This window comes from Lontra canadensis, unplaced genomic scaffold, assembly GCF_010015895.1.
Source record: "Lontra canadensis isolate GAN:19392208 unplaced genomic scaffold, GSC_riverotter_1.0 scaffold24, whole genome shotgun sequence".
Lineage (NCBI taxonomy): Eukaryota > Metazoa > Chordata > Mammalia > Carnivora > Mustelidae > Lontra > Lontra canadensis.
In genome coordinates, this window is record NW_022631018.1 from 10698971 (window position 1) to 10723932 (window position 24962).

The 24962-nt window shown below is 34.4% G+C and overlaps 1 protein-coding gene across 2 annotated transcripts in view; it reads right to left on the reverse strand.

Moving 5' to 3' along the window:
* The window catches only part of PPP2R5A (protein phosphatase 2 regulatory subunit B'alpha), a 58934-nt gene that overhangs the window by 4519 nt on the left and 29453 nt on the right, over positions 1-24962 (reverse strand). For both annotated transcript variants that reach the window (XM_032862799.1, XM_032862800.1), the window contains exons 3-8: positions 22805-22906; positions 9306-9398; positions 5483-5613; positions 4388-4447; positions 3405-3513; positions 2831-2884 (exon numbers count right to left, since the gene is read on the reverse strand). In XM_032862799.1, the coding sequence (XP_032718690.1) occupies positions 2831-2884; positions 3405-3513; positions 4388-4447; positions 5483-5613; positions 9306-9398; positions 22805-22906 (549 nt within the window). The remainder of the gene's footprint in view (positions 1-2830; positions 2885-3404; positions 3514-4387; positions 4448-5482; positions 5614-9305; positions 9399-22804; positions 22907-24962) is intronic.

Genomic DNA, 24962 nt, shown 5'->3' on the forward strand with positions numbered 1-24962 from the left:
GAATCTGGACTGTAATATTAGATTGTTCAAACTTTTTGGAAGGCAGGTTGGAATATGTAAAAATTTCAATGTACTTTCGACCCAGCAACATGGTTTTAATTTTAATGATTTTTAAACATTTATATACATGGGACACCTGGCTGGCTCAGTTGGTACAGCATCTAACTCTTAACCTTGGGGTCATGAGTTTCAGATCATCTAAAAGTTTTTAAAAATTAAATACTTAAAAAAATCCATATACAGGGGCGCCTGGGTGGCTCAGTGGGTTAAAGCCTCTGCCTTTGGCTCAGGTCATGATCCCAGGGTCCTGGGATCGAGCCCCGCATTGGGCTCTCTGCTCAGCGGGGAGCCTGCTTCCTCCTCTCTCTCTGCCTGCCTCTCTGACTACTTTGTAATCTCTGTCTATGAAATAAATAAATAAAATCTTAAAAAAAAATCCATATACAGTATTTTTTTTTTTTTGGTGTGCTATCCTGAGGGCTTTTATACACACACAGAATTTTTTTTTTGTTACCAGCACCACAGATAGGACACAGAAAAATTCCAACATCCTAAACACCCCCTCACCCAGCAATATGTTTTAACTACTCATGTGTTCATTAATAAAGATTCAGTGTGTTATGGTAATCCATATAATGGAATCTGATGTTACCAGTGAGAACAATGGAACAGATTAATATGGAAAGGTAGCCACATTGTGGAAAAACCTCATTAGCACTGTCCCACCGGTTAACCTACCACACACATACACATGCATACAAAAAATTTCTAGGAATATATTCACCAAAGATGGTTATCTTTTAGGGGATAAGATTTTAAGATTTTAATTTCCTTCAGCTTGCACTTTATGATTTTATATTGTGTGACCCAAATTAACACAAATTATTTTCATAAACAGAAGTAACAGTCTTTTCCATTTTAGAAAATAATTTCAATTGGAGATATAGGTACACAAGATATAGGTAACTATATCTTATTTATAATTTGTAAGACGCTTTGATATGAATACCAGGTTTCTAGAGAATGAGTATGAAGGCTGAAACAAATATGGCCATAATTTGGGTGCTGAATGGTCTATGGTAGAAACTCTAGAGATCTGTATATCTACAGGTTTTATGAATTGAAAACTTTTCCTTTGTCAACTTGGACATTTACCTTCCTGCCTTCTTATCCTGTTTCTATTTCTGTTGTTAACACAGCTCACCTAAGAGAGACCATTACCTAGCCATTATCCCTTCTCCCCAATCTACTCTTTAAAAAGAAATCACCTATCTTCTCCCCTATCCACCCCATATTAATTTATATTTAAATTACATCTATCTACAATTCAGTTATGAACCATGACTTATTATGTTATGGGTTTTGTCTTAATTCTGAGGAGAGGCACCATGGACTTAATTCACTTTAGTGAATTCAAGTTTTAATTCAGCTGAATTAATTTAGTGAATTAAAGTTTTAATTCACTTTAGAGGTTTATGTGGTTTCATGTAAGTACTAGGCTTCTAATTCTCCTGATTTGTCTTTAGAAACTGGTTTTTTAGCTGTTTCCAGAAAGATCTGCAAGTCTAAAAGTTCAAAAACTCTAAGTATTAGGGAGTGAAGAAATATGTTCTTTTACAGGAAGTTCAAGTCAGAGGAAGAATACTAAGTTCATAATCTTTTCAAGCATGCCTAGGGATAGCCTAAGTAACTTTATAATAAAGAAAACCTTATTTAAATCCTTCAAATCCTTTGCTATTCTTCAAGAACTCTTAGTTTAAATATTTAGATTTAGGATGCCTTGAAAATATTCACTCAAAATACTTCACCAATGTTAAAAGATTGTTTTGTCTGCTTCATACTTTACTATTTTCTCCCTATACCTTTTTTTTTCTTGGATCCTCGGTGTTCATAATGACATTTTTATTCTCTCCTGAATCTTCTCATTGCAGGCAAATAGCAGAATTCAAAGACTGAATTGCTATGTTGATTCATAAACAACCTTTATCCCAAGATTACATCTTGATCGCCAAAGGCAAGGAAATGTTTTCAACCCCTATCATATGGTTTATCATTGTTAAGAGGGAAAATCCTATGTCTAAAAACAAAACAAAACTCCAAGGACCCTCACAGTATGTTTTAATTTTAAAAGGTGAATGAAGGGGTGCCCGGGTGGCTCAGTTGGGCATCCAACTCTTGCACGGGACTGAGCCCCACTTAGGGCTCTGTGCTCAGTGGGGAATCGGCTTGGGATTCTCTCCCTCTCTCTCTGCCCCTCCCCCAGCTCATATGTGCACTCTTCTCTCTAAAAATAAATCTTTTAAAAAAGTGAATGAAGAATAAAAAGATTATCAGTGAAGATAATATGCATATAAAATTTCACTGTAGTCTTTGGATCATGTCATCACACATTTCAACTATGACATTTTAATATTAATCTATAAGTTATTCAAGACACAATTTCTAACTCGTGAGAATTCCCCCTCCCAACACTGTTCTTTGAATGCAGGTTAACTTAACATTCCTTCTAGATGACTCTAAAGTTAGTACTACTACTGTTTGACAACTTTACGAGGGAATAAAGCTGTAACAAAATACTACAATGTAGATTAGAGATATAAAAAGAAATAGACCAGGGGCGCCTGGGTGCTCAGTGGGTTAAAGCCTCTGCCTTTAGCTAGGGTCATGGTCCCAGAGTCCTGGGATCGAGCCCCCGCATCGGGCTCTCTGCTCAGCAGGAAGCCTGCTTCCTCCTCTCTGCCTGATTCTCTGCATACTTGTGATCTCTGTCAAATAAATAAATAAAATCTTCAAAAAAAAAAAAAAAGAAAGAAAGAAATAGACCACTTACTGGTTCTGTTAGTGTAGTATCTTTCTCCAGGAACTGTACAACACAGTAGGCTAGCTAAAATGTAAGGGACAGTTAATAAATACTACTGAATGAAACAACAGTGATACAGGATTTTTATATTTAGTTAAAAATGACTACCTCATTTTAATAAAGTTCACTCTGTATCTCAATACATAAACATGTATATACTCACAACTGTGTGATGTTTAACCTTGAAAGAAACTTTTAGGTAAAAAAAAAGATGTTCTTTTTTCAGTAGTTACCTTCTGAATGTAAAGTTAAGTGAAACATAGGACTAAAGCTAACATTTTAGTTTCAAAGTCAGGGCCCAGACTAGAAAAGAGGAAAACTTGGTATTATCTCTCCTATATTTATACTTAAAGTGTACTGAGCTTATTTAATAAAGCTAAATATCATAATACTTTTAAGTTATAATGAAAATTTGCCCTGAGCAATTTACAAAGCAAATTGCTTAATTATACCTGCAATTCCTTCCTCAATATTTCTCCATTTCTCTGCCTTTATATCAGCGTCTGAAACAATATTCATTTGATTTGAAATGTCTGAAACTTACCTGAGCATGAAACAAAGCTAATCCTTTTGCAGTATGCATAGGAATAAGAACCTTCATTAGAAATTGTTTATGTTCTGCTTTCAGTGGCAATGCAAAGCCATTGATAATACTGGAGGGAAAAAAAGGCAGGGGGAAGGGTTAAGTAGTTACTACTTTATTTCCAAAAATTATATCCATGAGTATATAAGGAACAGTGTTCTGCTTCAATCCTGGTATTGAATGACTTACCCATCTTCAAACTAGTCTGGCTCCTCTAAGTCATTCAATGACCCCAGAAGAGAACTGGGACTGTCAATTAAAGTCCCACTAAATAATTTGTCTTTATTTCCTATAAAGCCCATCACTTCATACATTATTGCTTTTATTCTCCTACATAAAGCCACAGGGAGATCAGTATCACAATGCTGTTAAAACTTCCAATATTTTCTGAAGCAAAAAATATTTTCTGAACTCTGAAGTTTCCCTACTTTGCTGAAAAATCTGAAATTAAGTATTTTCTTCATAATCATTCTCTAACTATTAGTAGAGAGGGCCTCATCTTCTCAGGTTAATACTGCTGTGTGATGAATAAGGAAGGCAAAATGTTCACGTAAACTAAAAGGCTCTGAAAAGAACAGATAGATTAGGAATGGCTTATTAATGTCTCAACAAGAATTCTTATAAGTTTATCAAAGATTCATTATAGTTTACTTCATTTCTTCCCAATCAGATCCTATAAATTTCTGAGGCAGTCTGGTAAGATCAGGCATAAAACATGCCACAGCTTCAAAAGCAGGCAGCCTATTCTAAAACAGATGTCTTGCATGGCAAGTACTTTAATATGCTGACCGCTTAAAAGCTATAAAAAGAATTCAGTTGAGAAACTATGTCTTGTGCTCTATATTTAAACTCTAAAATACGAAATAATTTCTCCAACCCCAGCTAGGATTCTAATACATAAAACATTCAAAGTTATCTCTTTAAAAACAAAAAAACTGACTTACCTTCCTAATATTTCAAGGAGTTCAGCAACACCATTGAAATGTTCTGTTTCATATATAAACCTGAATTTAAAATATAGATAGATATAATAAAAACTCAAGTTTTAGTAAACTAAACTAAGAGAAGAGGCAGGAAGGTCAAGAAATCAGTCGCAAGGGCAACTGTAAGAAATATACAAGCATTCTTTGTAAAACTATTTTGTCCCAAATTAGTAACTTCTTTTGCTAAAACTAACCATAATGATAATGGAATATTAGTTCACCTGGAATATTTTATTTTGCTTAAAAATTTAAAAGAAAGATGGGTTTTCTCAAGATAATACTTTTCAAAATAGGAAACTTCCACCCATAGGAAAATCCAAGAGAAAAGGACCCACGTATCATAAAAACATTTTTATTCATAGCTTTGCAAAACCTAAACTATGCAGGCTTCCTGGCTTTCCAAGAGTAGGCTTGCTGTTAAAGCAGGAAGTAAAAGACTCAAATGACTACAGGACAGGGGAGGTGTTAAGTGAGTCAGGTAGACTAGGAGAGGAGGACAGAGACCTGCAGAAAGATGCTCTCTCCAGAGGAGACAGCTGTTACTGGTCTCTAATTGTTACAACACGGGAGTGCCGGCCTAATTCTGCCAGATTTCCAATTAACACAAACAAACCAAACCCGAAATGTGGATATATTAAAGCTAAATCTCATCGGAAGCAACTATTTAACACAGTATCATTTATAAAGGAGTCAAAATACAGGCTCCATATAAATTTAGCTTTGTCAGAAAAACAAATGAAAGTACTTTCAAGATCAAATGATTTTAACAGTATTTATACTTATTTTTTAAACAAAAAGCTCAAACAGGTAACTAGACAAATTCAATAAATTTTAAATATGAACATTGGTATTGGGTATTAAAAACAGTCTTCATTACATGAGAAGTAGGTTGCAAGGTTCTAAAAAGTTACATGCAATCAAATGACACCCACAAAATGACTCAAATACTAATAAGGTTAAGAGAGTTCAGATACTAAAAGTTAATCTAAAGGAATTGGAATAAAAACACATGGAGGGGGAAAAAAAGTGCTATATATGAATATAGGACCAGTTTACCTGAGGAAAATGTTGTTGATTTGTTTTCTGATGAATGCTCTTAATCCAAGAAATTTCCCATAAATTCGGTGCAGAACAGTCTTCAGGAAGTCACGTTCTCTGGGATCTTCACTATCAAAAAGCTCCAGGAGCTTTAAAAAAAATCTGAGAAATTACTTTTTAAAAATAATTGAGCTAAAACTTCACTTTATTCTAATTTGATTTAGAGATAACCCATGAAATCTTAAAAAAGTTTTTTAAAGATTCTTAAAGATTCTGCCTTAGGTTGATTTTATTCTTGATAAATATTGAGGCCAAAGAAATCTAAGGAGTATTTCTTTTCACTTCATTTCAAAAAACAAGATAATATAAACGCTTCAAAAAAGTGGGATTTTTTTTTTTTTTGCCTTGCCACTCATCTTAAAATTCTATCCTATTCTTGACGACTAACCATGGCTCATAATTTTAGAGTGTTGAAATTTGAGATTTTTCATGCTAATAATTTAAAACTACATACAAAGATCTTAAGCTTGCAAGCTGCAAGTCATTATAAATAAATGAAGTTTAAAAAAATACATATGTGCAAATGAGTATTTATGGTTTACTAGAAAGAACAAACCAAAGCTCTTTTTGAACAAACCAAAGCTTTTACACTAAAAATCAAGCTTGCAGATCAAAAGGTGGTATTACTATATTTTAAATAAAACACTGGATTTTCTTAGGAAAAATTTTAAAATACTCCCTATCTATAGAATGTAATTTCGTATATGAAGTCATCAAGAAATTCTGTGTTCTGTACTTTGATACTGATAATTATAGTCAAGATGGCAAGCTCTGAACCTCATCAAAGTTTTTTTCCCATTCTGTCTTGAATTATATGTAATTGTTTACATATGCATCTCTTCTACTAGAGTGAGTAGTTTTTGAGGGTAGTGATAACTTTAGTCATATTTATATACCCCTAAACAAATGTCTGGTTTATAGTTTGTATTCTTTGTTCACTAGGTTATTAAAATCCTGAATGAGGCTCCAGCCAAAAATATCCAGAGTGTAAGAATTTATGTTTATATACCTAATAATTTCAGTTCAAATTATTCTAATTAAAAATGGCTAACCTACTCACTTGAGATACTCAGATCCAAGTTTCTGATATTGGGTTTACTTAGAAGATAAGCTTTCAAATTAATAAAAGGGGCCTTTCATTGTTAAGGCTGACATGTTTAATTCAAGAACAAATATAATCTAGTATAAGTTGATCCTCAGGAAAAAAAAATACTAGAGAATAGCTGATAGCTGAGTTTCAAATCTATTTAAAGAAACCTATTCTGAAGTATTAATTTAAATAAAATAATCTAGAAATATAAATAGATATAAATATAAATTCATGTAATAAAACACACACAAACCTAGTCCTCAATAAATTGTTTCTCATTCTGGCTGTTATATCTAACTGCTTTTAAGGGTGATTAATAACCTCTGAGCTTTTTCATCATTGATAAAATGAGGAAGGTTAAAACTAATCTTGTTGGGGCGCCTGGGTGGCTCAGTGGGTTAAGCCTCTGTCTTTAGCTTGGGTCATGGCCTCAGGATCCCGTGATCGAGCCCTGCACTGGGCTCTCAGCTCAGCAGGGAGCCTGCTTCCCCCCCTCTCTCTCTGCCTGCCTCTCTGCCTACTTGTGCTCTCTATCAAATAAATAAATCAATAAATCTAAAAAAAAACCAAAACTAGTCTTGTTTTTATTTAAATGAAGGTAATATCATAGTCTAGTTCTAATCCTAATTCTCCCAGCTACTAGCTGTGTGGAATTAGACATGGTCTAGTTCTTTATATAAAAGCATATAAAGACCGTGCCTGGCACATAAAATATGCCCTCAATAATTCTTAGCTTCCTTTTTTCTTCTGAAATCCTGTGACTTGAATATAACTTGGAATTACACAAGTTTTTTTTCTCTTGAAATGATGAGTATCCACATTTATACTCAAGGTTTTTTTTCCTGTACTTCTAAGTCTTAAAATTACCATGTAATCAAATAATTTCAAAATATAAAACCTGAGATATATACAAAAGTAACATAATAAGAATGACTAAGGAAGTGATGTATGAAAGCACAGTCATCTAAACTGCTAAGAACAAATTATTGGGCTTTGGCTTCTCGGGTAATTCAGATATTTAGAGAAGGTAGAAAATGGGTCCCACTCTACCAGTTTTCTTCCTGTTCCCCCTCAAACCCGTGGAATAATCCAGCAGCAGAAACACCTCAAGCTCCAGACTGAAGAAGCACTAAGGCAATTGTTCCTCTCAACCTTCTATCTTAAACACAATTTAATATGATATATCATTAGAGTTCCTCAATATACTATATTCCTTCTGTAGCACACAAGAGCTACAAAAGGAAATAAATACGTATTCATTTGCAATTACCAAAATAACAAAACTCCATCTAATCTTACCTTTACTTGTGATTGAAATGGAAATTTTACTGTTAGCACACACCTAATATTTGTTCGTAATTTATGAGGAGCTGCTTGAATGGGTGAAGGATATATCTTGACAATATTCTCCATTAATCAGTACACTCACAGCAACTAGTAAGAATACTTTATGTGAGGTCCGAGGTAGTTATAAATGATCAAAAGTGAATTCCAAGTATGTGGGACTCATGTTTGTAGAATCTTTATCATACACTGGTGGTTAAGAGGGTAGGAAAGGTCCTAGCGATTATTAAAATATTAAAAGCCTTAGCACTGGGTTCATCACCACCTTCTCACTTACCTTCTCTTTCTTGAAAATGCAAGTAACTCTCAAAGAAGAGAGTATCAAATTCCTAATGAGACCTTACGTACTGAGATAAATTTCTAGAGGAAAAAAATGAACCTAGAAAGATCTGGTCTCCTTCACAATTTTGTCTAGGTCTAGCCAATTCCCCATAATTAAAAAGAGGCTTTTACATTGTTGAAAAGATTTTGAAAATAAAAATGAACACATTCTGAGAAATTAATTTTCAGTATGTAGGTTCCAAAAAATAATAGCTAGTAACCAATTTATAAAATAAAAGAAGGGGGAGCCTGGGTGGTTCAGTCATTTGGGCAGCCCATTCTTGACTTCAACTCAGGTCCTGATCCATGAACTCAGGGGACCGAGCCCTGTGTCAGGCTCAGTGATCATCAGGGAGTCTGTCTGAGCCTCTCTCTCCTGCTCCTCCCCACCACTTGTGTGTGCATGCTCTCTCTCTAATACATCTTAAAAAAATAAAAAGAATAAAAAGAAGGTATCACACTATGTTTCACTATCTCCTTTTCTTCTTAAAGATCCCATTTATCTGTGGCTTAGGAACTGGGTGGCTAGACTGCCTAAGGTGGGAAGGGGAAAGGAAAAAGGAAAGGTCACTGGTAATTAATAACAGGAAAGGAGCCTAACCCCAAACTCCCAACAAAGATTCCATTTCCACTTTTCCTCTGTCATTTCAAAGTCACAATGCTTAAAACATATGTCAAAGTTCAAGTTCAAAGACTTAAAAATTTAAAAGAAGGCTTCTTGCCTTTAGATTGAATGGTCGTACCAAATTTTTTCAGATTGTGCAGAAAGGCTCGCTTTCTGGTCTTTAAAAGTAACTATGAGAATTTAGTATTGGATAATTCAACTGACTTCATTAGAAGCTCACTCTTGATTAAAATACATTGATATTGTCAAAGCTACTTCACTTTTACCCTAATTGGCAAGAGTATTAAATGCTGTTAAAGTGAAATAAACCATTTAAGTTCTGAAAGACTATTTTAATCACAAATTAATAAATCATTGCTAAGATGAACATAAGAAAATTTAAGACATTAAGAATTCCTTACCTGTTGGACAAATTTCTGATCAATGTATCGCTTTGCAATGCTAGGCTGGAAATCAGGGCTCTCCAAAAATCTTAAGAAGAATTCATACACCAACTATGAAAGAAAGTCAAATAGAAGCTAAGATGATAACTATAAAAATTTACCCTAATTTATCCTTTCATACCAAACATACCTCCCCTACCACCCTAGGAGGGAGATTTTCAACCTCATTGGAAAATGTGGTGAGTTGGTAAGATTTTTAAAAACTAAATGTATATTCACAATTTGGCCTCCTAAGCTAGTACATTTGGGGATTTACTGCTTTATATCACTTGTTGAAGCTGAAATTATAGGAGCTAGAAAATAAAAATGACACCTATAAAATATTTAACTAGGAAAGACTATTTTGTAGTCCATACTCACTGGGAATGTGTTCTTTCTCCATTGGACTCCCAACCCACCTCAATTTAATATCCAGAGTTCTTTAAATACAGGATAAGAATAAACTGAATTGTAAGGGGAAGTGTATCAATAAAAATAAAAAGCAAAAAACTTCAGGTCTTTCTATAAAACTATAGTAGGAAAAAATTAAATCAAAACCAGCACACCATAATTACATTTAGGAAGTAATGAACTAAATTACTTAAGTTCAAGGTTCAGGAAGGAATGTTTGTTTATCACAGTGAATATACTAGAAGTCACAGCAGGAGGTCTACTTAAGCACGAGCATCTTGGGGTACCAGGGTGGCTAAAGTTAAGCATCTGACTCTTAGTTTCAGCTCAGGTTATGAACATAGGGTCGTGAGACTGAGCCCCTCACTGAGCTCTATGCTGGGTGTGGAGCCTGTTAACCACCCCCACCTCCCTTCTCTTAAAAAAAAAAAATATATATATATATATACACACACGCACACACACACACACACATTTAAATATATGTAAATATACACACACACACACACACACATATATATATGAGTGTCAGGCATTTAAAAGTAATAGGTAATGTTCATTTGTGGTCACAAGTGAGAATTAAAAGTAAGATTTAGGGCACGTGGGTGGCTCAGTTGGTTAAGTATCTACCTTTGGCTCAGGTCATGATCTCTGGGTCCTGGAACTGAGTCCTGCATTGGGCTCCCTGCTCAACAGGGAGCCTGCATCTCCCTCTCCCTCTGTCCCTCCTCCTGACCCTGCCCCTCTAGTGATGTCTCTCTCTCTTCTCTCAAATAAATAAAATCTTAAAAACCACAAAAAGTAAGGTTTAGTTCAACTTGCCTCCATCACAGCTGCATCTGTCTTTTAAGAAGAAAGGAAAACACACTAAAGTTTTTCTTTTATTGTAACCTAACAGCTATGAAATGTAGGAGTATAGCCCCCCAAAATGTACCTTAATTTATTAGCTATCAAACAACACATTAACCTAGTGCCCTAAAAATAAAAAAGGAAGACTACATCCTAAAGTAGAAACATTCAGTAAACATTTTGATCACAAAATGATAAACATCAGGCCACATACAGAAGGGAGAAATAAATTTACAGACATTACAACACAAAAAAAGCACTACCAGATCGGGGCCTTATCATTCACCATAGAGTAACAAATTTTACTATCGAATTCAGTAATATTCTAAGCCTAACAACAGCTTTGGGAGTTGAATAAATGTTGTTTTTGTCCAGTGCACCTTTGACCAGCTATCCAAAGGAGTGACGCTTATCTGGTCTAATTATTATCTTTTAGCTGTTTGGTATGACACTGTAATATGAAAACAGAAATTGGTACCAGTTTTTATTTATAAATAATCTTCTAATCAACCAACTACACAAATAATTTTGCTTTGGCTTGCGCGCACGCAAAAAGATACAGAAAATGATCAGAGTCCTCTGAAGGGTCAGTATGGCGCCGCAGGCTGCTACAGTTTCACCGGCACAACATGCTCAGGGCCTCTTCTTCATGTCCAATCCTGGCCTACTGTGATACTGTGATATGAGAAAGTATATACGTGGTCTTCATCTGTGGTTACTGCCACAGAGCTCCTAAAACCTTGAAATTTCCTGAGTAGGAGTAAGAGATGCAGTTTTTTGTTGTTTAATAAGAAACCCCTCTCAAACATGCTGGAGTTTAGGTTAATGTGATAACTCCAGGAGGATGAAAGTCTGGTTACCACAGGAAACAATGTGATGATGAGAGGGTTGAAACTTTCAGCCCCAACTCCCCATCCTCCAGGGAGGGGAGAGAAGCTGGAAATTGAGTTCAATCACCACTGGCCAGTTACTTAATGAATCATGTTCACCTAATGGAACCACCATCAAATTCCTCAACAAAGGGTTTTGGAGAACTCCTGGGTTGGGGAACACACCAAGGTGATGGGAGGGTGGTACACGGAGCCCCATTTTCATACCTTAATCTATGCATCTCTTTCATTTGGCTGTTCCTGAGTTGTATCCTTTATAATAAACTCGCAAGTAACAATAAGTGAAGTGTTTCCCTGTGTTCTGTGGGCTATGGCAAATTATCAAACCGGAGGAGTGGGCTCTGGGAACCCCAGACTTAGAGCCAGCTCGGCAGAAGTACAAGAGACCAAGACTTGTGACTACCATGTGAAGTAGAGCGTGGTCTCATGGGACTGAGCCCTTAACTTGTGCCTCTGTGGTAACTCTGGGTCATTAGTGTCATAAATGAATAAACTATGAGACACCCAGTTGGTGTTCAGAGAAGTGATAAATTTCTTGGTGTGGGAAATCGACACATTTGGTGTCAGAAGTTTTCCCTATAGCTACGTAGTGTGAAGAGATAGTGGACACTGTACAGCTCTGAAAAAGCTCATTCACTTGTTAGGGAAAGAAGACAAAACTAGAAATCTATAAAATGGTATATACACAAAAATTGTATGGCACAGGGGCACCTGGGTGACTCAGGCAGTTGGGCATCTCACTCTTGATATCAGCTCAGGTCATGATCTCAGGATCATGAGATCAATTCCCGTGTTGGGCTCTGCACTCAACAGGGAGACTGCTTGAGATTCTCTCCCCCTCTGTCCCTCTGCACAATTTGTGTTAATTAATTAATTCTTTAAAAATGTATGGCACAGACTGAGTGGAGGAGACCTTTAGAAAAAGGTTTTATCATTGTGGAATAAAGTCAGTAAGAAAAGTTTTAAGGAGGACAGCAACTTGAGCCCTATATTTGATTTGATTGTGCAGAAGCCAAGAAGAAAAAGGGCTTATTAAAGAAAGGTAGGACATGTCTTGAGAAGCAGATGGTGTAGGGTATGGGTTGTGGGTATGGAATCAGAGGCTCAGAATCTTCATGCAGATGCCTAGTTGAGTGGAAGTTAAGATTTGTGGTAAGGTGGGACCAGGTTAAATATGAGTCAAGTATGGCATGCATTAGCCTATATACTCTACCTCTGAAGATCTGCATCAGATATATACGGCTTAAGGCTTAATACTATTAAGAGCAATCACATGCCTTTTGGGAGACTTGCACATCATCAAGCTGAATCCTCTAAATCACATACTCAGTTGAAACAAATGCCCATCACAGATACATTATTATTTCTTATGTAGTTCTCATCTCATCATTTACCTAACACAGTGAACATTAAGTGACCAGTCAAGATTAGCAGCAAATCGCTTTTATGCAGCCAACTTAGCACCACTGAAGAGATAACAAAAGGTTATCTAATAAACACATGCTGAGTAATGTTAAACAGAAGTAAACACTAGTGATCTACAGAGCTGAAAATCTTCAAGATGGCACAATTAAGACTATGCTTCTATAAAATGGCACCCTGTGTCCCCACTGTCACTCTCTCTATACTCTATCCTGCATTACTTTTTTCTTGTATTTATCATACCCTGACATAGTATTATTAATTATTCTTTTCCACTAGGATATAAAAGATTTTGCTTATTAGTTTACTCCCAATATTTAGAATAATGCCTTGAATACAATATTCAATTGTATGAATAAATCATAGTTGTGGAGGACTGCTTCTGTGTAATTACTAAAGTTTCTCTATATTCTTCTATATGAAGAAATATTTTGCTCTAAGAATCTAAGAAACAGTGCTTCACAGAACAATAGATACTTTCAGCAATGGATTCATTTCTTTAGTAAACTGGCAAATTTCATATATGTTCAATGTACAGCTGGTCCTCCTACTTCTGTGAACCAAAAAAATACCCTAAAAGATAAAAAAGGTAAGTACAAAATGTAAAAAGATAACTAAAGGTGGGTAATCTTACCATTCTGCTCCATAATGACCATGTCTTTCCTAGGTAGTTAGAATATATAAAATTCTAATCTCCACCAATAAAAAAGATTTTAGAAGAAGGTACAGCAAAACAACATAGATGATTTAAGTATCTGAAAATAAGATCTATACAAAAAAGCTAAAGGAACTGGAAATGTTTGGCCCAGAGAGGCAAAAAGTTTTCTAAGAAGAAACTTTAATAAACTGTTATAAACAAAAGGCTCTCTCTTCAAGGAATATGGTGGCCCAACGTTTTACAAACTCTATTAAGAGAAAACGAATTAAAATTTTTTTATAAGATTTTATTTATTTGTCAGAGAGAAAGAGAAAGAGCACAAGCCGGGGAGCAGCAGGCAGAGGGAGAAGCAGGCTCCCTGCTGAGCAAGGAGCCTGATGCAGGCTCGATCCCAGGACTCTGGGATCATGCATGACCTGAGCCTAAAGCAGAGGCTTATTAATCCACTGAGCCACCCATGCATCCCAATTTAAATAGGCTTTAAAACTGATTTAATATATGAAACAATTCATGTAAGACTTAACATACACTGAACTAAATGAGATATTTCATATTAAGTGCCTGAACACTGAATCTGGAGGGCTACGTGAATGTGAAGAGGTGTACACTGTAAAATGTTTATGTTCCCAGTATAAATTTCTAATTGTAGAGGTCACAAAGAAGTTTCTAGTCCCTATAATACAGGTTATTCCTAAAAAAAGAAAGGTCTATGTTTTAGTCAGTACCCTACATAAAATAATTACATCTTAAGTATCTGTGCCACTAAAGAAAATAATAAAAGAAAATTAAAATACTACATAATCTGCCTGTATTCCAGACTAATACAGAGGCCAAGCCTCCCTAATTATCTAAAAGTCAGGATATAGAGAATTACAATCTTGTTTGTCCTCAATAAATACAAAGCAATAATGCTTAGGAAAGAAGTAAAAAATAATTTATAACTCTTAATTAGTAATTACCATATATTAATACATTTTGTAAATTAAAAGATGACCAGTCACCATACTACTAGAACAGTTTTTCTTTTGTTCCTTTTTTCTTTGTTTCTTTATTTCATTTATTCCATTTTTCCATTGCTCATTAGTATTTCCATTACAGAGTGGAAAAAAAGTAAAAAGAAAAACTATAAATTAGCACATTTTTAGGAAATTCATGAACAGTGTTGGGAAAACAAAATTTTGAGATGTTTTGAAATTGCTTATTATTCCCCTTATTAATTTAATGTTTGTTTTTCATCCCATCAAATCAATTTCTAAAATCAAGTATCTGACAAGCTAAATAAAATGTAAACTTTTAATATAGAACAAAAAATTTGGGTGAGCGGATTTAAAGTACATTAACAAAAGAAAAACTTTCATTGAGCAAATTTCCTCAGTGCTACAACTGTCTATAATCTCATTTATCAGAGAAGCTTTAATATTCCACTCTAAAAAAAGATGATTAAATAATGATGTAGCAACTATATTATGACAGATTCTATAAATCAGCTCACTCAGGATTCAATAATTTCTGATGCCCCTAGACCATTTAATTGCCAAATTTTAAAACTATACACCAAATTTTAGTTATGAGAAAGATTTACTATAAACATATATACCTAGGGAAGAGTCTTTTCATTGGGGTCATGGATATATGAAAATTTGTGTGTCTCTGTGTATTCTGTCTTGGGAGAAAACCATTTTTTAAAAAATCATATTTTGAAAGCAACTGACCACCTACCTCCTAAAATGTTAAACTGCTAGTTTCAGGGAATTCAAATGAAAGTTCAAATCATACCAGTGAAAAATAGAAAGCATATTGTTTGTTTGGCTAAATTTTCACTTAATATCCATGAGCATACAAAAATATCTTAATGGAGATACTAATTTTAGAAATTCAAAGACTGAGGAAACTTTTTCAGATTATCCAACTACATGTGATTAAAAAAGATATAATCAGCTCATGAGAATTTCATGTTTTTAAAACCTTTGCATTATTATAGTATCATTAATTTTATATCAACTATGGTCTCAAATTTTACATGAACTAGTGTATGATGCTATTAAAAAAGGTTTCCAATTCAGATTTTCTAGTTCTATAAGCTCTAATGTGCTGATAAATCTTAAAAATTTTATCAGCTTTTGCTAATCCCAGGATTCCTCTTTCACTTTATTTAGACATATATATGCTAGACAGAATAAATAAAAGAGGTAGGCTATTGCTTAAAGTGTCCCAAAGAGTGTAGAATATACATTTCTTTGTCTTTTAAAATAAAATGGAGAGGCACCCGGGTGGCTCAGTGGGTTAAAGCCTCTGACTTCGGCTCAGGTCATGATCTCGGGGTCCTAGGATCAAGCCCCGCATTGGGTTCTCTGCTCAGCAGGGAGCCTGCTTCTCTGCCTACTTGTGACCTCTGTCAAGTGAATAAATAAATATCTTTAATTAAATAAATAAATAAATTTAAAAAATGCAATGATCACTAAAAATACAAGTCCTGGCAAAATAAAAATTCAACAATGTAATTGGAAGCAACAGCTAGCACCCACATATAAAGCAGGGTTTCTCTCCACCTCCCAGGAACTATATAGTAAAGAGCTGATGTTGGTTGTTATCCATCCTGTTGTCATTAAAAACATAAAAACGTATCATTTTCTCATTTTACTCAAGATAGACTCTTCCCTCCAATGATTCTAGCCTGCAGCAGGCATTGTTGGTTGACTAATATAATACCCGTTCCCTTCCTCTCACCTGTCAGCGTGCTTTACAACTAGAGTAACCAAAAAAGGAAAAAGGGAATGGAAATAAGATGAACAACAGTCCAACAGGGAAAAAAAAATTAAAAAAGAAACAAGACTTTTAGAGAGAGTAAAAGACACAGAGAGCCGAAGAAGAGCCACACGTGAACAGCTGCCGCCCCCAAAGAAGAACAAAGCAGTGCAGCAAAAGAAATATTAAAAGCTATTGCTGAAGAAAACTTTTCAGAAATAAAAATAAAAATAAAAGTGAGTTTTTAGGGACGCCTGGGTGGCTCAGTGTATTAAAGCCTCTGCCTTCATCTCAGGTCATGATCCCAGGGTTCTGGGATCGAGCCCTGCATCGCTGCCTATCAAATAAATAAATAAAATCTTAAAAAAAATTTTTTTTAAAGTGGGTTTTTATAGTAAAAGAATACTATTCAACTGAGAAAATTTATCTAGAAAAATCGACACTTACGTATGGCCAGTAAAGCACTTGGCCATTAAAGGGAAAATATTCTTTAGGCATCTAAGCAAAAAAAAAAAAAACAACCCCGTCTTTATATAAGAGACAGAAAATCAGACTGAAATCAGTAGACAATGGAATAAGATATTTAAGGTACCTAAGGAAATATGAATCAACAATTTTATATCAAATCAGGTTGATCTTTAAAAATTAAAGCTACGCACAAACTGCTGTTGTATATGCACAAACTCAGGAAATGGTATTTTCACGAGTTCCTCTACTAAAGAATGTGCTCCAGGGGTGCCTGGATGGCTAAGTTGGAAGAGCATGTTACTCTTGATCTCAGGGTTTGTGAGTTTGACCCCCACACTGGGTGTAGAGATTACTTAAATAAATAAAAACTTAAAAAAAAATAATGAACTCCAAATTACCAAAAAATGATTAGAGGAATTCTGACATAAGGATTGATGGTAAATTTAAATATTTTACCTCTAGAACTAATCAAAAGCAATGGGCATAAAGGTAACAGAATAGTAGTATACAAGAATTACATGTTCTAACCATGTTAAGTATTATACAATAATACAAATATAAAGTTAAGGAAGGGGATGAAGAGTGTATGGAAAGTAGAAGCTTTGAATTGCTATATAGGTATTTACTGTGAGAGTAAATGGATTATTACTTTACATTAGAGATTAGGTAAGTAGGAAGTGGAAGAAGAGACTACTTGATAATTTCAGTATTGTCCATGCTAGGGAACCAATAAATTAACAATAAGAGAAAGAACCAAGGGTATCATATATCATATAAAGGTATCAGCATAAAGGTAACAATAAAAACACACTTCAAAACAAAAAAATACACTTCTTCCCACACACCAAAAGTACTTATCTTTAAAGAAAACAGAACAGAAAACAAACAGTATAGTTTAAAAAACTGTGCTAGTTTCTGTGCATACATTATCCCATTCAATCCTTATACAATCCTGTTTTATTCCAGTTTTATAAAGGAAGATGCAGAAAAGTTAAGCAGCTTAACCAGGTCACACAGGTAGAAAAGTATAAAAACAGGGATTTAAGTAGAGGTCTATCACCAGAATAATTTCTATTTCACCATGCTTTGTAATAATTCTCTTTGTAATAATACTTGTTAGAATTTGTATATACAAATTTTTGTTACACTTAACTAAGGCATACCATTAAAAATTCACTTATGAAAGCTAAAAAAGAAAAAGTATGGCTAGCTGAATTATTTGGAAGATCTAATTTACTGGTGTTACAATGAAGCTAAAAAGGTATGAACTTAGCCTCATTAAGAATTGGTGTGTATTTACTTTAGGGCCACAGACTATAACAGAGGCACTAAAGCTTTTAAAAATCAAGAGCAAGTACTCTGGAGTAATACTTGAGTTGTAAACCTAATTTGGCCCTTTATTACTTACATAATCTTGGGCAGGATTCTTAATCTCTTTTAGCTTCATATAAGCTTTTCTATAAAATATGAAAAATATTTTTAAAAATTTTTATTTAAATTCAATTTAGTTAACATACAGTGTCTTATTAGTTTCAGGGGTAGAATTTAGGATTCATCATCTGCATATAACACCCAGTGCTCATTACATCAAGTGCCTTCCTTACTGCCCTTCACCAACCACCCTACCCTAAAATGTGAGTATTATGGTGTCACCAAAAGGATTAAATGAGATAATGTATATAAAGCAGTTGTCACTATCTCTGAAACATGTAAGTGCTCAATGGTTATCGGTATTGCTATAATATAATTAGCTAATCATGATTAGCAGTCTTACAAATGAGTACCACTGGTTATGTGTAACCTTCATTAAATTCTCTAGAAAAACATACTGTGCTTGCCTGCAGATTTCAGGTCATTAACATTATTTTTAAAATATAAAATTTATTTGAAGCATTAAAGGCAAGAGTCCTTTGAACTTTTACTTTCTCCCTCAGAGCCTTGCTTAAAAATAAGTGTCATTTGGATATTCTCAGAGTATATTTTAACTAGACAACTGGAGAACAAAAATCAATGACCATAAAGACTAGATTTATAAAAACATGTGCAAAAGAAACACTATACACATGTGAGTATAATATTTTATGGCTATAATGGAATCTTTGTAACAGTTTCTAAGTAGTATAAGATGATCTACCCTGAATTCTGCCTAAAGAGTTCTAGTTACTAAAGCATAAACTAAAGTAGTGCCAGTGTGATTCTACTTAGTGAACCCTAAATGACATTATATTGAAGCCACATATTTGAGGGTAAGTTTGAATGACGCAATTAGAGCCAGACAGAAATAGGGGAGGCTTAATGGAAGAATTGGTCCTACCTATGTAATAAGTTGTTTTTTTTTTTTAAGATTTTGTTTATTTATTTGACAGAGATCACAAGTAGGCAGAGAGGCAGGCAGAAAGAGAGGAAAATAAGCAGGCTCCCTGCCAAGCAGAGAGCCCAACGAGGGGCTCGATCCCAGGACCCTGGGATCATGACCCAAGCCGAAGGCAGAGGCTTTAACCCACTGAGCCACCCAGGTGCCCCTGATATAAGTTTTTATTACCAATTTTCCAATTACATCTGAAGTGTGAACTGTCACCCAATGGCATTAAGTCAGAAAGACTATCCCTCCCTCAGTCTCAACTAAATAGAAGTGCTCCAGATAGACACTAATGAATGGCACAGTGAGGACTTCAGCGAACCTACAGACCCACAAAAACCACCAAAAACAATGTAAGCTGGCATAAGAAAGAATAAGTGAATGTAAAGGTAGATCAATAGAGATTATCCAGGAGCGCCTGGGGGTGGAGGACTCAGTTGCTCAAGAGTCTGCTTTCGGCTCAGGTCATGATCCCAGGACCCTGGGACTGAGCCCCATGTGGGGGGTGGAGGGAGGGGTCCCTGATTCTCCCTCTTCCTCTGTCCCAACCCCCCCTTGTGCTCTCTTTTTCAAATAAATAAAAATCTGAAAAAAAAATTCATTAAAAAAATACATCATAGGATGGAGCCCCACACCAGATTCTTTGCTCAGTGGGGAGCCTGCTTCTTCCTCTCTCTTTGCCTGCCTCTCTGCCTACTTGTGATCTCTGTCAAATAAATAAATAAAATCTTAAAAAAAAATACATCATAAGGGGAAATTCAAACTAATGCAGGAACTGTGGAATGCAGTATGGAGATTCCTCAAAAAATTAAACACAGAACTACTCTACAATCCAGTAATTACACTACTGGGTATTTATCCAAAGAACACAAAAACATTAATTCAAAAAGATATATGCACCTCTGTGTTTACAGCAGTATAATTTACAACAGCCAAATTATGGAAGTAGCCCAAGTGTCCACTGATAAATGAATATGAATAAAGAGATGTGGTATGTGCATATATATACACACAATGGAATATTATATATCCACCCCCCACATACAAAATGGAATATTACTCAGCCATAAGGAAGAATGAAATATTGCCATTTGCAACTATATGAATGAATCTAGAGAGTATAGTACTAAGTGAAATAAGTCAGAGGAAGACAAATACCATATAACTTCACTCATATGTAGAATCTAAAAAAAAGAAAAAAGAACAAAGCAGAAACGAGACAAACCAAAAAACAGACTCTTAATTATAGAGAACAAACCCATAGTTACCACAGGGCAGGTGGGTGGGTGGAATGGGTGAAAACAGATGAAGGGGACTAAGAGTATACTTATCACAGTGATCTTTGAGTAATGTACAGAATTGTTGAATCACTATACTATATACCTGAAACTAATATAACACTGTATATTAACTATACTGAAGTTAAAATTTTTTTAAAAATCTTAAAGAAGAGAAAATACACTTATAGTACTGTACTGTATTTATCAAATAAAATCTGCATTTAAGTAGACCCATACAGTTTAAACTGGTGTTATGTGTTGTACAAGGGTCAACTATACATAAATAGACACTATAAATGTATTTTATTTATAACTCATCTATTCTACTGCTCTACAAGACACCATATAAAGCAATAGTTACAAAATGGTACATGGTGGGCACGTATAAAGATCTACTTTGCGGGACACCTGTATGGCTTAGTCAGTTAAGCATCTGACTCTTGGTTTCAGCTCAGGTCATGATCTTGGAGTTGTGAAACTGAGCCCTGTATCTGGATCCCTACTCAGTGGGGAGTCTGCTTCCCCTTTCCATCTGCCCCCCACCCTCCACTCTGTCTCTATCTCTCTCTCAAATAAATAAATCTTAAAAAAAGAAGATCTAATTTGTATGACAATAAAACCACAAATAATACTATAAAGGAAGTAGGGGAGGCAATGGAGGTATATAGGATCAAAATTTTGTATATTATTGAAATTAAGTTAGTATTAACCAAACTAGATTGTTTTAAGATGCTAACTGTAATCCCTGGATTAACTACTAAAAAAATAAAAAATAAAGTTAAAAAAAAAACCAAAGGTAGGAATGCCTGGGTGGCTTAGTCGGTTAAGCATCTGCTTTTTGCTCAAGTCATGATCCCAGGATCCTGGGATCTTAAAAAAAAAAAAATTAAAATGGTACCTTAGAAAATACCTGTTTAATACAAAAAGCAGTAACAGAGTTAGGGAAATAAAAAGGCATAAAACATACAGAAAATAACAAAATAGCAGATGTAAATCCTACCTTATCTGTAATTACATTAAATGTAAATGGATTAAACACTCCAATCAAAAGGCAGAGATTGTTGAAACTGATGAAAAAAACATGATCCAACTTTTACAAGACACAATTTAGATTCGAAGAAACAGATTAAAAGTAAAAAGATGAAAAATATATATTATGCAAACGGTAACCAAAAGAGAGGTGAATTGCCTATACTAATATCAGACAAATAAACCTGAGAAACTTTCTGGAGTTACAATGATAAGGACCATCCAGATAGATAATATAACAATTATAAACATAAGCAGCTAACAACAGGGTCCCAAAATACATGAAGAAAAACCTGACAGAATTGGAAAGAAATATATAATTCAACAACAATAGCTGGAAACTTCAATATCTCACTTTCAATAATAGATCAACAAGGAAATGGAAGACTTGAACAACATTATGAACCAATTAGACTTTACAGTTTTCTATAGAACATTCCACCAAACAACCACGGAACACGCATTCTTCTCAAGCACACATGAAACATTCTCCAGAATATACTGTCTGTGAGGCCCTAATACAATCCTCAATGAACTTAAAGGATTGAAAACATTCAAAGTATATTCTCCAACTACACTGAAATACTTAGAAATCAGTAACAGAAAGAATGTGGTAGTCACAAATATGTAGAAATTAAACATATTTCTAAAAAATAAAGAAGAAATCACGGGAAAATTAGAAAGTATTTCAGGTGAATGAAAACAAAAACACAACATATCAAAATTTATGGGGAACACGTTAAAACAAAAATTGGTGCATGACTGGTAGGTGAATGTTATAATAGCTCTTGTTACAATAACCCAAAACATCCATCAAATGATTAATGGATAAACAAAATGTGGTATATTCAGAAAATGAACTATAATTCATCCATTAAAAGGAATGAGGTATGGACACATGCAACAACATTGTTGAACCTTGAAAATATTATGTTAAATAAAAGAACCCAGACACAAAAGGCCACATACTATATGATTTTACTTACATTAAATATTCATAACAGGCACATCCATAGGGAAAGAAAGTAGATTAGTAGTTGTCAAGGACTGTGGGGTTGTGGGAATGGAAAGTGACTGCTAATGTGAAGGGGGTTTCCACTTGGGGTGATGAAAAAATTCTAGAACTAGAAGTGGTGATGGTTGCACAGCATTGTGAATGTACTCAATGCCACTGAATAGTACACTTTAAAATGGTTTAAATGGTGAAAGTGTACTTTATCACAATAAAAAAAGTAAAAACATTTTGGAAAAAAAAATGGTTAAGAACACATACTAAAAGTATTTTAAATAGATCTAAAAGAGAACCACCATGATTTCAGCAGAATATCATAAATGTAAAAATTGTCAATATATAATATGTTTCATACTTGTATGTGAGGCCAAGAGGCCTCAAGTGTGGGTTCATCCTCTTCTGGATCAAAATCTGGATTATCACTTGGAGGAAGAGTACGAAAGATGTTAGCACTGATCTGTGAAGAAAAAGAAATTTATATTCTTCATTGTATAATTAAACAATGTAAATGAAATATTTTAAAGATAACTTTAAGAGTTGTGACTATAAGCCTAGTTCAAAACCTAGAAACCTCATCAAGACATGAAGAAGGTAGGCATTTCTTTTTTCTCTATCCCATAACTAGGACTTCTCTTCAGATGTCAACCTACTAAAGATTTAAAGATTTCCTCTGGATTCCTCCTTCCTTAAATTACAAGTTGTTCTTTCCAAGTTTTGCTTAACAGAAAAAAAAAAAAGGAAGGGAGGGGACTATGGAGGAAAAAGCATAAAATTCCTGACTCTACCTTTCTCTAACTTGATCCTTTTCATCTTTCTGCAATTCCCTCCATATTCTAATCCAGCCATTTACTTACCTTACAATCTAAAAGTTTGATAAAAGATCTCTATTCCTATACATACACACCACATTAAGGAGAGGGATGGGAGGGCAGAATACTTTCACTGCTATTACAGACATGGTTTATAATACCCCACTGGGTATTTAATTTAACATAGTTCATCTACTCTTTCTTTTTTTTTTTTTTCAAGGCTTATCCTTCTGAAGTCAGGATGTGAGATTCTTCATTTCAGATTCAATGAAATACAATATTTATAATTTCATCATTCACACTGTCTCAGCACCAACATAAACTTCACATCTTTTTTCACCAGCAAAGGTTAGACTGTGGTGCCAACTCAAAATTCTTTGAAGAATGATGAACAGACTGAGAGACCACTTGGTTTAGTAAACATTTAAGGCCATACTATTAAGGAGTTGGTCACCTGAAATAAACGATTTAGGGAATAAAGGATGAGATAAGAGCTGTTTGGTGGTGCAAGCAAATTTCCAACTATTCTTATGAAGTGCCATCTACGGTCAGCCAAAGAACTGCTAATAGTCAATTAGTACAACCATAAGACTTAGAAAGTAATAACCTAGAATTTGATCTCCTAGAACTCAACATGAAGGCAGAACCGAGAGTTTGATGGATAGGAATTTCACAAAGATGGCAGAAAGTCATAGATAAAACTTGAAAAGGAGATATATCCCATAAGAGGGCATAATTTGCCTTTGAGAGCATACTTATTATTGGTAGTAAAAGAAAAAAAAAATAACCTTGTAGCCAACAACAAAAGTAACTATATGTAACAAATATACCTAAGAGCTTTACAGGGCCAACAGGGTGAGTTGATTTCACACTTACCTAGAAATTAAGTACCCAGAAGTTAAAAAAAAAAAAAAAGACAAAACATACACATCTTTTTTCTTGGGGATAGAACTTAAATCCCAAAATTTATTATTACATAGTAAATTACAGAATAATTTGAGTCAAATATTTGAGCATTTTCAATATGCAAATACTTAAGTCATTTTAATATCCAAGTCAATAACTTTAAGTAATCTCTACACCAAACATGGGGCTTGAACTCACAACTCCAGAATCAAGAATTGCATGCACTACCAACTGAGCCAGCCAGGCACCCACTCAAGTCAGTACTTCTATAGAGATAAAAGTAAAAGTACCTTTTTCCTGTATTTTCAAAATTCATGAACATAAACCATTTGAAATCAGTAAAATGGAAATACTGTTTCCCCCTGAACATATTTTAATGATAAACACAAAACAAAAACCAAGTTTATCAGTATTCAATATTTCCGCTTTCAAACTGTCACTTTTCACTGTCTGTGAGAGTTTCAGAAGCCGATTTTATTTTGATCAATGTTCTCTGTACAGCTGATCTTTTAAAAATTCTTTAAGGCTTCTATTTTCAATTAAAAAAAACCCAATATTTTCTAGTTCAGGAAGATGAAAGAAAACTTAACTAGTATAATAGGGCCAAATTTAACTACATTTTGTTCTTCCTCAGAACATATATTAGTCAAGGGGAAGGAAATGAAGACAAGTACAAATTATACTTGCTATAACCTTCTATACTCGGGTAACATTTAAGCTTCAATTATGTACTCAGTGACTCTCTAATTATTCCAACTAAATTTTTTCTATTTTGTTACTATGCACCAAAATACAAAC